The sequence below is a fragment of the Salvelinus sp. IW2-2015 genome, unplaced genomic scaffold (assembly GCF_002910315.2).
Source record: "Salvelinus sp. IW2-2015 unplaced genomic scaffold, ASM291031v2 Un_scaffold996, whole genome shotgun sequence".
Lineage (NCBI taxonomy): Eukaryota > Metazoa > Chordata > Actinopteri > Salmoniformes > Salmonidae > Salvelinus > Salvelinus sp. IW2-2015.
This window is the reverse complement of record NW_019942678.1, coordinates 67,330-81,385: the sequence shown is the minus strand read 5'-3', so window position 1 is coordinate 81,385 and position 14,056 is coordinate 67,330. Positions and strand designations below refer to the sequence as shown.

Here is a 14,056-nt window from a genome sequence, read left to right as displayed (position 1 = left end):
CCCCCCCCCCCCCCAACCCTGTCATACATTAGTTAATGGTATAACTGAATAACTGTTTCATTCTTGTTAGTTGAGGGTCCTACTGAATAACTGTTATTCCTGTGTGTTCTGTGTCTCAGTACGGGGGTGAGGAGCACCTGGATGCCCCCCCCCCAGAAAGTTGCTGCTGGCCCAGACTGAGAACTACGTGGAGTACAGTCGTCACGGTGCCATACTGAAGGACCGGAGAAGGCTGTGGCACGCTCCAAATACGAAGAAGACATACTCCTCCAGAACCACGCGTGAGGCGTCTAGAACCGACTAACCCCGTAGAGATGAGCACAGTCAGAACGGTCTTCGGTTAGAACAGGAACCTTTTGGAGTGTCTTGAACAGCCCCCTCGTGGGGAGCACAGTCCGAACGGTCTCCGGTTAGACAGGAACCTTTTGGAGTGTTCTTGGAACAGCCCCTCGTGGAGGAGCATTAGTCCGAACGGTCTCTCGGGTAGACAGAACCTTTTGGAGTGTTCTTGAACAGCCCCCTCGTGGAGGAGTCTTAAAAATAAAGTCTAAAAATAGTAAAGGCAGTATTAATACTGTACAGTAGCATCTATTAAGCATACTTAAAGTGGTTTCTGTTTTGTTTTTGTTGCCTTGCAGTGTATTTTGGGGTCATAATGGAGAGAGAAACTGCTGGGGCTTCAAGTGCTGCCACTCCATGGTCAAACAGAGCTACTGCACCGGAGAGGCTGGCATCAAACTAACGCTCCGTATCTACTATTCATCAGTCATGTTTGAGCCATTATCAACACTGTTTTTGTGAGGGATGAGATGATTGACAGGTGTCTCCCCGTATAGAGCTCGGGGGGGGGTCAATTCAAAGTGAATAATTTACATTGTTGAAATTCAAATTGAATTCAATCTTTAAGTAATGGATTTGGAGAATCCAAATATAAATTAGACTTGTTTTAGTTTGAATATTAAAAACATTTAATCTTTGGAATTGAAATGCAATATTTGTACATTTCCCAGTTAAAAGGAATTAATGAAATAGATGGCAGGATTTTAATAAAAATATTTCTATTTCTATTTCTATTTTTCTAGTATGGCTAGGCTGTCTAAACAGTGACTGAACCGTGAGGGAATTGAATTTCTGTTTGGGATAATATTGAACTGGGAACTGAATTCTTGGAATTTTACCTAACATTGGAATTGAGAGATTGAATTCATAGACTGACCTGGAATTAGAATGGAATTAAATATAATTTTACAGGGAGAGGGAACTGAATTGGTGGAATTAATCCAAACCCTGCTGTATGAGGAATTTGAATTCATGTTTAGTACATTGATGACACTTTTATGGGCTACACAACTTTCTTGTTTATTTACATTGAAAATGTGAATTGAAATCTTTGGTCTCTAATGACAAAAAGAGGCTGGCGAGGATGGAGTGCAGTGTATTTATTCTGTACCTTATCCAGGATAGTCTACTTCCGTTTGTCCTTGAAAACATCCTTCTGACCTGGAAGGACTGGTGCAGCAGCTCCAGCTTGGTGGGGTCGGCCTGGAGGTGCACCTCAGAGCCCTTATCATTGGCCAACCCACACAAAGACTGGAGAGATGGAGGAGATGAGGGGAGGAGAGGACGTGTGTTTAGTTCCATACAATCACTTTCCTAAACTAACTATGAAGAACATTGGCATTAGGATGCCAGCTTTATGGATACCATTTTATGAGCCTAAAACATGGGGAGAAGTTGGGATATACCACTAATTCTCCTGGGAGATATTGAGAAATAAATGAACAAATATGGTTTAGTATGAAGACATGTAGAAACTTGTTCTCCAATAGAATTCCCAGATCACACTTGTAGGCGATGTCATGGCGACGTTAGCTTGCTAAGGTCATGTGCAGAAACACATCATATCGGGTCTAACGGTCGTGTCGCACTGAACTGCGCCGTTAAAACAAGGCACTACTTCAATAAAAAAAGCGTTGTTGACGAAAATGAAAACGTGTCCGTTTGTCACTTTCACGAGGTTGGAGTAAAAACATGTTCACATACTTAAAGGGATACTTCGGGATTTTGGCAATGAAGCCCTTGATCAGATTAACTTGTGGAAGTTGCAATTCTTGATGCACGGATCCCTTTAGCGGGATCATTTATCAACAACAACCGCTTAATTGCAGAGCGCCAAATTTAAAAAAAATTGCTAAGAATATTTATATTCATGAAATCACAAGTGCAATAAGTGCAAAACACAGCTTAGCTTGTTGTTAATCCACCTATCGTGTCAGATTTTGAAAATATGCTTAACAGCGAAAGCAATCCGAGTTTATCGATCACTAGACAAAACATTAAGAACACCTAGCAGCCATGTAGATTGGTCACGAAAGCCAGAAAAGCAATAAAATTAATCGCTTACCTTTGATGATCTTCGGATGTTTGCACTCACGAGACTCCCAATTACACAATAAATGTTCCTTTTGTTGATAAAGATTTTTTTTATATAAAAAAAACTATATTTGTTTGGGGCGTTATGTTCAGTATTCCACAGCCTTAGGCAAGTCATCAAGGCTTGACGAAAATTCCATATAGTATCCGTAAAGGTCGTAGAAACATGTCAAACTGTGGATGTATTTCAAGGCCTACCTTCAAACTCAGTGCCTCTTTGCCTGACATCATGGGAAAACCAAAAGAAATCAGCCAAGACCTCAGAAAATAAAATTGTAGACCTCCACAAGTCTGGTTCATCCTTGGGAGCAATTTCCAAACGCCTGAAGGTACCACGTTCATCTGTACAAACAATAGTACGCAAGTATAAACACCATGGGACCACGCAGCCGTCATACCCCTCAGGAAGGAGACGCGTTCTGTCTCCTAGAGATGAACATACTTTGCTACGAAAAGTGCAAATCAATCCCAGAACAACAGCAAAGGACCTTGTAAAGATGCTGGAGGAAACAGTAAAACGAGTCCTATATCGACATAACCTGAAAGGCCGCTCAGCCAGGAAGCAGCCACTGCTCCAAAACCGCCATAAAAAAGCCAGACTACGGTTTGCAACAGCACATGGGGACAAAGATTGTACTTTTTTGAGAAATGTCCTCTGGTCTGATGAAACAAAAATAGAACTGTTTGGCCATAATGAACATCGTTATGTTTGGAGGAAAAAGAGGGAGGCTTGCAAGCCGAAGAACACCATCCCAACCGTGAAGCACAGGGGTGGCAGCATCATGTTGTGGGGGTGCTTTGCTGCAGGAGGGACTGGTGCACTTCACAAAATAGATGGCATCATGAGGAAGGAAAATTATGTGGATATTTTGAAGCAACATCTCAAGACATCAGTCAGGAAGGTAAAGCTTGGTCGCAAATGGGTCTTCCAAATGGACAATGACCCCAAGCATACTTCCAAAGTTGTGGAACAATGGCTTAAAGACAACAAAGTCAAGGTATTGATCCTATAGAACATTTGTGGGCAGAACTGAAAAAGTGTGTGCGAGCAACGAGGCCTACAAACCTGACTCAGTTACACCAGCTCTGTCAGGAGGAATGGGCCAAAATTCACCCAACTTATTGTGGGAAGCTTGTGGAAGGCTACCCAAAACATTTGACCCAAGCTAAACAATTTAAAAGGCAATGCTACCAAATACTAATTGAGTGTATGTAAACTTCTGACCCACTGGGAATGTGATGAAAGAAATAAAAGCTATTCTGACGTTTCACATTCTTAAAATAAAGTGGTGATCCTAACTGACCTAACACAGGGCATTTTTACTAGGATTAATTGTCAGGAATTGTGAAAAACTTAGGTTAAATGTATTTGGCTAAGGTGTATGTAAACGTCCAACTTCAACTGTAACATGTATGACTGGACTCAGCTTAGCGATGTCTTCTCTGATATGCAGGAGGTGTTCAGAACAAGGTTAAGGGTAGAGAAAGCTTGTTGGACACTAAGAAAGCTTTGTTGTAGAGCATTTAACACAGAATTAGCAGAGGGGGCAGCTGAGTATAAGACTGTATCATCTGCATATAAATGGATGAGAGAGAGCTTCCTACTGCTTGAGCTATATTGTTGATGTAAATTGAGAAGAGCGTGGGGCCTAGGATTGAGCCTTGGGGTACTCCCTTGGTGACAGGCAGTGGCTGAGACAGCAGATTTTCTGACTTTATACACTGCACTGTTTGGGAGAGGTAGTTAGCAAACCAGGCCAAAGACCCCTCAGAGACACCATTACTCCTTAGCCCACAAGAATGGAATGGTCTACTGTATTAAAAGCTTCGGCCAAGTCAATAAAAATAGGAAACCAAGTCTAGATTTAACTTAAGCCTGCAGCTTTGATATGTGCTGAGATAAGGACAGTGCACCGTCTTGCCATACTCCCAAGTACGTGTATGATGTGACTGCCTCAAGCTCTAAACCCACATAGCTGGATGAGTCACCTAGCTACCATTAAACGAATACGTGGATTTCATTAAGTGCTACATATCCTTGTAGGGATATGTGGTTGATGGTGGAACTAGCTGGCTTGAAGTTATTGACAAAAACAAAAAGGTTGTTGGCAGGCTGGTTAGCTAACTTTGGCGACGAAGGTATGACGACAAAACTAGACCGTACAACTCACTCTAGATAAAATGCATGTTTTGCTTACCTTGACAGGATCACCAAAATTAGAGAACTTTAGAGACCTAGACTAGATTTCCTGGCTATCGACTTGTGTTTCCAACATGAACGTCCCTATTTCACAAACCAGGAAGTGACGTCATGTTAATTTCAACTTCAGGCAGACAGAAAGCGGAAGAGAGTGCCAACTCGGTGCAAAATCGGTCTCCCTCCATCAGTTGGCGTTTTTTCGTTGTTTCGCCCACCATGCAAGGGTTTTTGTACGGTAGAGGTAGAATTAGGTCAACAACAAAAAAAAAAGGATTATTTGCTACGTAAGGTTTATTTGATCGAATAGAAGTTTCGTAAGGCTTAAGATCTTACGAGTGTATTGATATAAGTAGGACACGTGACATCCCGGCAACTTTGATAAAAAACACTTTATATCGGCGTTGTCTGGATGGCTATGCATATTCATGTCATTAGGCTCGTGGGATAGCGTATGTCGCCATTGAATACAGGCGGTTGACGTCAACAACCTTCATCAAATATTCATAAAAAAAGGAGACAGCACGTCGTGTCGCTTTGTGGACAACAACTCCCATTGTTAGGGCGGAGAGACATGTATCTTGTCAGTATATCCATACTCTTTGCATAAGACTTCTCCAAACCGTTGCGGTTGCGCTGAGCCAGATAGTTGTATGAAGTGTTCGCCACTGAGTCGAAAGTTTATAATGACACATTTGTCCTTTTAATAATGATTAATTTAATAATTTAAAAATAAGTAAATCAGCACATATTTTCAGCTTATCTGCTTTTCTTTTTTCAAAAGGGAAGAAAAAGTGAGCCTTCAAAAAATTACAAAAACAAAATGTTCTATTGTGAAACTTTACTTACAATATTTTTTATACACAAAGGAGTACAGTTCAGTTCATGAGTCTTCTCAACATGGCAGCAATAAACATATCCCCTGTTTCTTCAGAAAACCTATTTCTGTGTTTCATCTCTCTAAAAAAAAAATAACAGGAGGGGCCAGAGAACTCTTCGAAGTAGACCCGTTGGCAAACATCATCATCACAAAACGGAAAGAAAAAAAAGGGGAAAAAAATAATATAGGTTTGATACATACAAAACTAGCCAACCAAAACATATATATATATTTCTCTGCCTGGATGTCAAGTCAAGAGTGAGGCAGAAACATTTGTTGACACATTATTAGGCAAGCCATGTAAAAATGGTAGTGCTTCTGTTAGGGAATTCAGTACATCATGTTGTCATTTAGTTGGTGTTGGACCCAATTGATTGTTTTAAAAGGCTGAATATTCAGGATTTTAAGGCCAATTGTCCAGTGATTCTCATGTTGACATTCTAAATTCTAAACATCAATTTAACCAAATTGTAAAATTAATGAAAATGTTCTAATTTCTTTTAAAAAGCATTAGATCAGACTCATGGGAAGGTTTGTTATTTCATGGAATTTAACCAACCAAACTGGACCCGTGTGTTTTGTGCGTTGGAAGTGTGCTGCTACATGTTCGAATGCCGAACATATACAGCAGAACATTACACAAAATGTATGAACTGAAGGTCTCGGAACAACCTTTCTAGAATGTGGAGAAGTTTCAGAACGCTTCACAGCTTCATTGTGATGATAAACCATCTTGTTGGAAAAGCTGCCCGATGAATCAACATTAGTTATGACAGAAAACATGACACATTCTGCTTGGCTCTTCAGTTAACCAACAGGGATGATAAACCATGTATTTTAGTAATGCAGACAACCAGCCTTCCAGTGAGACGATGGAGTCTATATACTAAGGGGGTTTGTGTTAAAATGTTTACAGCACCACAACAGTCAATTCAGAAGTATAAAACTCTACTTTTTAAAACTCAAAAACACTGTTCTTTAGGCCATGAGACAATACATGACAAGTATCGCTTGATTCTACAACAGCAGACAAGTGCGTGCACTCAAACATACACTCACAATATAAACTTTCGCATCATCTCCCAAACAGACAACACATTTTTCTGCCAGATGTGATCATTGAATGACCTATGATGATGGAACATGGTGATGGAATCAAAGAACTAGAATTTGTTCTAATTCTGTGGATGGAACGGTAACCTAAAGCCATAAAGTAAGGTCAAAACATTGATGTACACACAACTAACAGGAGTGATGTTCTGAACTCTTGGAATGTTTCTGTTTGTCCAGCCATAACCATCTTAACATAATGAACAATCTGGTATCTTAATTATGGATTGAGAGTTTTATCATCATAATCTTTCGCTGTAGACAAAAAGTGTTTTCTTTACCGTTTACAAGAGATGCACTTTAGATTTCAAGATTGGGTTGATTTGTAACACAGTTATATATCCAAACCAGAAGTTGGTTATGCCGTTTTATAATCAGTGATCATTGAGAGCATATCGTTCATTATTCTTGATAACTGGTGTCAGGGAAATTGCAAGATTATGTTATAATGCTTGTATTGCATTATAATGGTTGTTTTATTCGACAGAATAGAGTGTTCTGTGAACTATTGTGTGTGTGTGTTATACTGAGGAGGGCCTCTATGAGATAACACTGACGGAGGAGATTTACGATGTCTTTGGGTGATAAAACCTAAAGAGCATTCCAGAKAACATGAGTTAATGTTTGTGCTCTATACCGTACCAGGRAGAGATGGTTCCMGTTTGGAGTCAGAGGGCCAAGACACTGGTCTATACAATGAAAACTGTTGACACAGCAGATGCTGTCTGCTATGTATTATAGTTATCTTTCATACAAATCTTAACCTTGTGACCATTCTATGTATCTGTTGTTCGTCATATAGGTTGAAAGGGGTGTATCTTGGCAATAAAAAAATCTTTGCACTTTTGTTTTATCACTCTCAATGGATCATTAGAAATGGTGAATTGTTGAAAGTCATTGCAAAGCACTTATTATTAAAGTTGTAGTTTAAGTATAACTCTTGACTTGTGTGATAAGTTTGTCTCTCCTCATTTGATAGACGCGAACATGACATGCAGGTTAAAATAACAAAACCAACTGTGATCCAACTATATTCATTTTGGGACAGGTCAAAATACACATGAAACGTTCATGGACAATAAGTTGGATAGCTGTTGTTAGCTAGTTTGTCCTGGAAGATGAACAGTGGGTTGTTATTTTACCTTCTCATGCATGTGTGTTCCCATTCTTAGGTGGTCCTTTGGAGAACCTTGACCCAGGTCAATTGATTTACATGACGATACAACCCCACGTGTTTGCTTGAAAGGAGAAACCTGGAGATATTAATCAAAGATAACTTACTAGGTTTTCCTTTTTATTTGTGGATTATACGCCGGAATGGAGATACTGTGTGTATCTCCATTCCGCGTATAATCCACAAATAAAAAGGAAAACCTAGTAAGTTATCTTTGATTAATATCTCCAGGTTTCTCCTTTCAAGCAAACACGTGGGGTTGTATCGTCATGTAAATCAATAAGGAGACAGGAGACGTGAGATTTACAGCGTGTCTCAAATAGAACCAAGTTCTATTTCAGCGTTTGGCATCAAAGACGTTAGTTGACGCGCGCAAGCAGTGTGGATGAAAATATTGAATTTGTACATTTATTTTGCAATGGTCACACACGCAACATGTCCGGTATAGTCAGGGTGTGGCTGAGTGAGGCTGCCGATCCTTTTTTGTTTTCCAATTGTAAAATAAAACAAAAATGTAAACTTTTAAGAGAAGAAAAACAGCACCAGTCACTAATAACATACGACAGATGGACCAGAGGCTGACCAGAGCAGATACTAATAACATACAACAGATGGACCAGAGGCTGACCAGAGCAGATACTAATAACATACAACAGATGGACCAGAGGCTGACCAGAGCAGATACTAATAAACAGATGGACCCAGAAGGCTGACCAGAGCAGATACTAATAACATACAACAGATGGACCAGAGGCTGCCAGAGCAGATACTAATAACATACAACAGATGGACCAGAGGCTGACCAGAGCAGAATCTAAAACATATCAACAGATGGTGACAAGACGACCAGAGGTTGACCAGAGCAGTCTTCCCAGCCCTTTAGCACCAGTTTATATCCCACACTGTGCTATGCTGGGCATAGGAAGGCAATGCAGTGCGAACACAAAGGCAGCTTCGTATTTCGCTTGGCACCACCAGGACAATCTCTTTCTCATTGTCAGTCCATCAGAATGTCACTAGAGAGATGAGAGCTAGAGAAAAAGTATTTTCGTAGAGATGGAAGAAGGAATGGAAGACAAGGGGGAGGGATGTAAACAGAGTTCATTTCTCTTCATCCTCCACCCTTCCCCACTCCTCCTCCTCTACCTCCCCCTCATCGTCTGGCTCCTCCTCCATGTAGTCCCCCCAGGTGTCATACACATCTCCCCCTTCCTCCTCTCCTAGTCTGCCCTCATACTGCTCATCTTCCTCCTCAACTACCTCCATCGCCTCTCCTTCCTCCTCGTCCTCTTCTTCATCCTCCTCTGCATCCTCTTCTAATCCACCCACCTGTCCGTCTTCCAGCTCTCCAACCTCCTCCTCCTCTTTCACGTCCTTGTAGGAGGGGGGAGAAGGAAGGGAGAAGTGCAGTATTTGACTATCAGACATGTAGGGACTGCTAGGGGGTCCGTAGGAGGAGGTATTGGAGTTCTGGGAGGTGTTGAGGAACAAGCTCCCTGTAGGGGGCAGTAGCGAGTCCTGGGTCAGGTCTGGGGCAACTGTGGAGGGGATAGAACCAGCAGTGGTGGAACCAGGCCTGGGTGGGACCAGACCCAGGGGGTGGGGGAGAGGCATGCCACCAGGAGGTACGTACTCCCTGATCTCCCCTGGTTCCAGGGGCTCGGGTCCACAGGGGTCGTGATCGTTGCAGGCGAGCCGCCCATCTATYTTAGAGATGAAGAGCAAGCCCTCACGGTGCTGCGTGCAAAAGGAGCTGGGACACATCTCACAGAAGGAGGCCGCCTCATGACCGCAGATGTCACACTGGTGCCAGGGGCACTCCCAACGGCCTTAGAGTAGACAGAATCAGTGTTACAACAGAGATCATCAGACACATTCCTGTACCACAGATCCTTACACTCCTTCAGGAAACTCCAGCTTTGAGGCTTGAACAAAAAGCAAAAACGACTAAAATGACTTCTTTCCTTCTCCGATGTACTAAATCAACTACAAATAGACAATACAATAGGCCTAGGGTTTCAAGCTCTGGTTGATTTCATATTTAATGATATTGAATTGTGTTTGGTTGTAAAAGCAACCAAATATGAACATTTAAAGGAGATGCATCTTCTGTTTGTATAATTCCATCTGTGCCACTGACAGTCTGGCTTTAATTCCAGTTGGTCTACAAATTAATAAATGATATGTTGGATTCACGTTTCCATCTCAACCAAAAATCAAAGTTGAAAGAATTAAAGGCCAGACTAAATCAGTGGTACAGATGGAACTATCCAAGCAGAAGAGACATGTCCTTCAAAATGTTGATATTTGGTTGTGTTGACAACTCAAATTCACTTTTAAAAATACAATAAATAGCCTATTAATTAACTTCAACAAGTTACCAGATTATATGTTGGATTCATGTCTCCAACTCAATCATGAATGGGATTAAGCCAGCGGCTCAGATAAAACTTTCCAAAACGTAGATATATGTCCTTTAAAATGTTGATATTTGGTTGCATTGTCAACCAAACACAATTCAATATTAGTTAAAGACATGCTCCGGTACTTTGGCGACTAGTAAGTCTTTTTTTTTTTAAACCTCACGCTTTGAGCTGGATGTGTCAATGTGTAGTTTATACATGCATAATCTATTAGCAAAATTACTGTTTTACCTGAATTAGCCACGAAATCCCTAGTTTGAATGCGACTGTTTTCTGAAATTCTCCCTACATTTACCCTCAAGTGGACCAACACCCTAGCAATTTGAGTTTCAGCCAATTAGCTCCAGCCCCTCACCATTTGAGTGACAGCTAGCAAGACGCACACACAGTAGAGCGAGAGAGCAATGACACAGTAGAGCGAGAGAGCAATGACACAGTAGAGCGAGAGAGCAATGACACAGTAGAGCGAGAGAGCAATGACATGCTGGACTTTCAGAACTACTGACTAAACAGTATACAAAAGTACCAGAGAATATCTTTATGGCTATCTTACAAACKAATGTAAAATTCGACCTTAAAATGAGTAAAACATTTATGGCCACATTTTGAGAATACTGTAACTACATATTTATTCTTATGTAATCATATAAAGCTGGTTGTGCTTTGAGATGGTTGAAAGCATAGTGATAAACACATAGGAAATTCAACTACATTTTGGCTGTATTTTTGAGTGGGTGAATATAGGTTTTAATCTCATTGATCAACGTCTCAACCAAATATGACGTAAATATCCACATTGAAATGTCGTGGAGTGCCCAGTGGGAAGTTACACACCCCACCCCATGTCCAAATCCCTTGCTGATGAGTTCTAATGACACAAAAATCTACAGACTACAACCTCTTAGGAAAGTCCCATACAAAATCACACATAATATAACAGCCATTTTGTGTCAGAGTTTCCATGGGGGAGGTGGTTTCTCGCCCCATCACTCACCTGCAGGTCTCTTGGCCAGGTTGAGACAGTCTGCATGGTAGACCTTGGGACATCCTGGCTTCTTACAGGACACGATTTGTCCTCCGTCCCCACAGCTGAAACACCCGTCCTCCCTCTCCTTCGTCACCTCCAGCTGAGGCTTCTTCTTCACCAGAACCTTCTTCTTGCCCTCCTTTAGTTCCCTTCCTTCCCGTGCTTTAGACAGCTGGTTCTGGGAGACAGACACACGTAACACATCAGGCATTATTTTGGCTGGCTATATTTCACCATCCCCTATAAACCTTTAGGCTGCTATATTCACCAGTCTATTCCTTTAGGCTGCTATATTCACAGCAGTTACTATTAGCCCTTTAGGCTGCTATGATTCACCAGTCTAACCTTTAGGTCTGCTATATTCACCAGTCTTCCCGCTTAGAGCTGCTATATTCACCAGCTAACTACCTTAGGTGGCTGCTATATTCTTCACCAGTCTACCCTTAAGGCTGCTATATTCCAGTCTACCTTTAGGCTGCTATATTCACGCAGTCTAACCTTAGGCTGCTATATTCACAGCTAGTTGTCTAAATAACCATTTAGGCTGCTATATTCCACCAGTCTACCTTTAGGCTGCTATATCTTTCATCAGTTCCTACCTCTTTAGGCTGCTATATTACCAGTCCTACTCTTTTTAGGCTGCTATAATTCACCAGTCTACCTTAGGCTGCTATATTCACTCCAGTCTACCTTTAGGCTGCTATATTCACCCAGTCTACCTTAGGCTGCTATATTCACCACACCAGTCTATATAGGATATCTACCTTATTCAGGCTGTTAATATCACCAGTCTAGCTTTAGGCTGCTATATTCAAAATTCACAAGCTGCTTTAGGCGCTAAGCTTCACAAGCAGTCTAACTTAGCGCTGCTGATATTCCATATCAGTCTAGCCTTAGGCTGCTAATTCACGATCCAGTCTAGCCTTAGGCTGCTAATCGATTCACTCAGTCCAGGTAAGGCTGCTATATCTCCCCAGTCTAACCTGCGCTGATCTTCACGTCTATCTGCTTGCGTATATTCCCATCCTATCTACTCCTTTAGGCTGCTATATTCCCCAGTCTGCCCTTCAGAATGCTATAGTTCCCAGTCTATCCTATTAGGCTTGCTAATTATTCACCAGTCCTATCCTTCAGGGCCTTGCTATGATTCACATTCAAGTCGCCTTTAGGCTGCTAATGAACTTTTGCCAGCGTCGTCTGCTGCTAACTCTATCCTTGGCCCCTGGGGCTGTATAGATGTTCACAAACCAGTCAGATAATAGTAAAAGGGAACTATTGAAGATAAGGACAGGGAAAAAGGCAAAGATGGACACGAACGGATGTAGGACGTATAGCGTCATAAAAGACCTTAGATAGCTGGGATACTGCAGCTATCAGACTAGATGGTTGCAATCTATAGACAGCCTAAAAGGCAACTGAGGCTGGCTAGCCTGAATGATAGGTACTGCACCAGACCTATCAAAATTCAGCAGACCACGATGAATAAGTAGCACTCTCCAGTCTGCTTTAGCTGCTAATATTCACCAGTCTACCTTTAGGCTGCTATATTCACCAGTCTACCCTTTAGGCTGCTATATTCACTCAGTCTATGCTCTATTAAGCCTTTAGGCTGCTATATTCACCAGTCTACCTTAGGCTGCTATATTCACCAGTCTACCTCTTAGGCTGCTATATTCACCAGTCTACCTTTAGGCTGCTATATTCACCAGTCTACCTTTAGGGCTGCGCTATATTCCGAGTCCTAAGTTCTCCTTAAGGGCTGCATAAATTCAATCCATGCTATAAAGACTTTAGCGCTATAAATGTTCACGCGTATATAAGGAAGAATAAGGCCTTTAGGGTGCTATTCACTTCATTGCCACCTCAGTCTATAAACTTTACTGCTATATTCACCAGTCTACCTTTACTTTTTATGGTATAACTCATCATCACACAGTAAACAACTAAAAGCACTTACTGTAGATCTCTTTAGATAAATTCAAATGTTTTGTATGTTGACATTTGTCAGTCTCAGAGCCTTACCTTTGGTCGGACCCCCAGGAACCCGGAACAGTTGGGCGCTCCACATTTACACACCGTCTTCCCGTTACCAAGACACTCCAGGTTGTAGTTGAAGGTCAGCTCCACACCTGCACACAAATAAAAACACACTGCCAGGTTCTGTACAGGTAGCTTTACAAATTACAAAGATACTTTTGGTCACAAGCCCTAGTGCCTGAGGAATGGAAATGGAACCGGGCCCCAGGAGTTAGTTACAGAAGTGGAACCGGGCTCCAGGAGTTAGTTACAGTAATGGAACCGGGCCCCAGGAGTTAGTTACAGAAGTGGAACCGGGCCCCAGGAGTTAGTTACAGAAATGGAACCGGGCCCCAGGAGTTAGTTACAGAAATGGAACCAGGCTCCAGGAGTTAGTAACAGAAATGGAACCGGGCTCCAGGAGTTAGTTACAGTAATGGAACCAGGCTCCAGGAGTTAGTTACAGAAATGGAACCGGGCTCCAGGAGTTAGTTACAGAAATGGAACCGGGCAGTCCCTTTAAACCTTCTCCCTACAGACACATCAAGGTACCGCCCTTTAAACCTCCTCCCTAAAGACACATCAAGGTACCAGCCCCTTTAAACCTTCCCTACAGACACATCAAGGTACCGCCCCTTTAAACCTCCTCCCTACAGACACATCAAGGTACCGCCCCTTTAAACCTCCTCCCTACAGACACATCAAGGTACGGCTCCTTAACTCCCTACAGCACATCAGGTACGCCCTTTAAACCTCCTCCCTACAGACACATCAAGGTACCGCCCCTTTAAACCCT

At 41.9% G+C, this 14,056-nt stretch overlaps 1 protein-coding gene across 1 annotated transcript in view; it reads right to left on the bottom strand.

Annotated features, from left to right (window-relative positions):
* Positions 1-8,506: 8,506 nt before the first annotated feature.
* The window catches only part of LOC112069384 (histone-lysine N-methyltransferase, H3 lysine-36 specific-like), a 17,351-nt gene continuing 11,801 nt past the window's right edge, over positions 8,507-14,056 (bottom strand). Inside the window, exons 8-10 of the mRNA XM_070438523.1 lie at positions 13,267-13,416; positions 11,212-11,422; positions 8,507-9,623 (exon numbers count right to left, since the gene is read on the bottom strand). Coding sequence (XP_070294624.1) covers positions 8,896-9,623; positions 11,212-11,422; positions 13,267-13,416 — 1,089 coding nt within the window. The 3' untranslated portion in view covers positions 8,507-8,895. The remainder of the gene's footprint in view (positions 9,624-11,211; positions 11,423-13,266; positions 13,417-14,056) is intronic.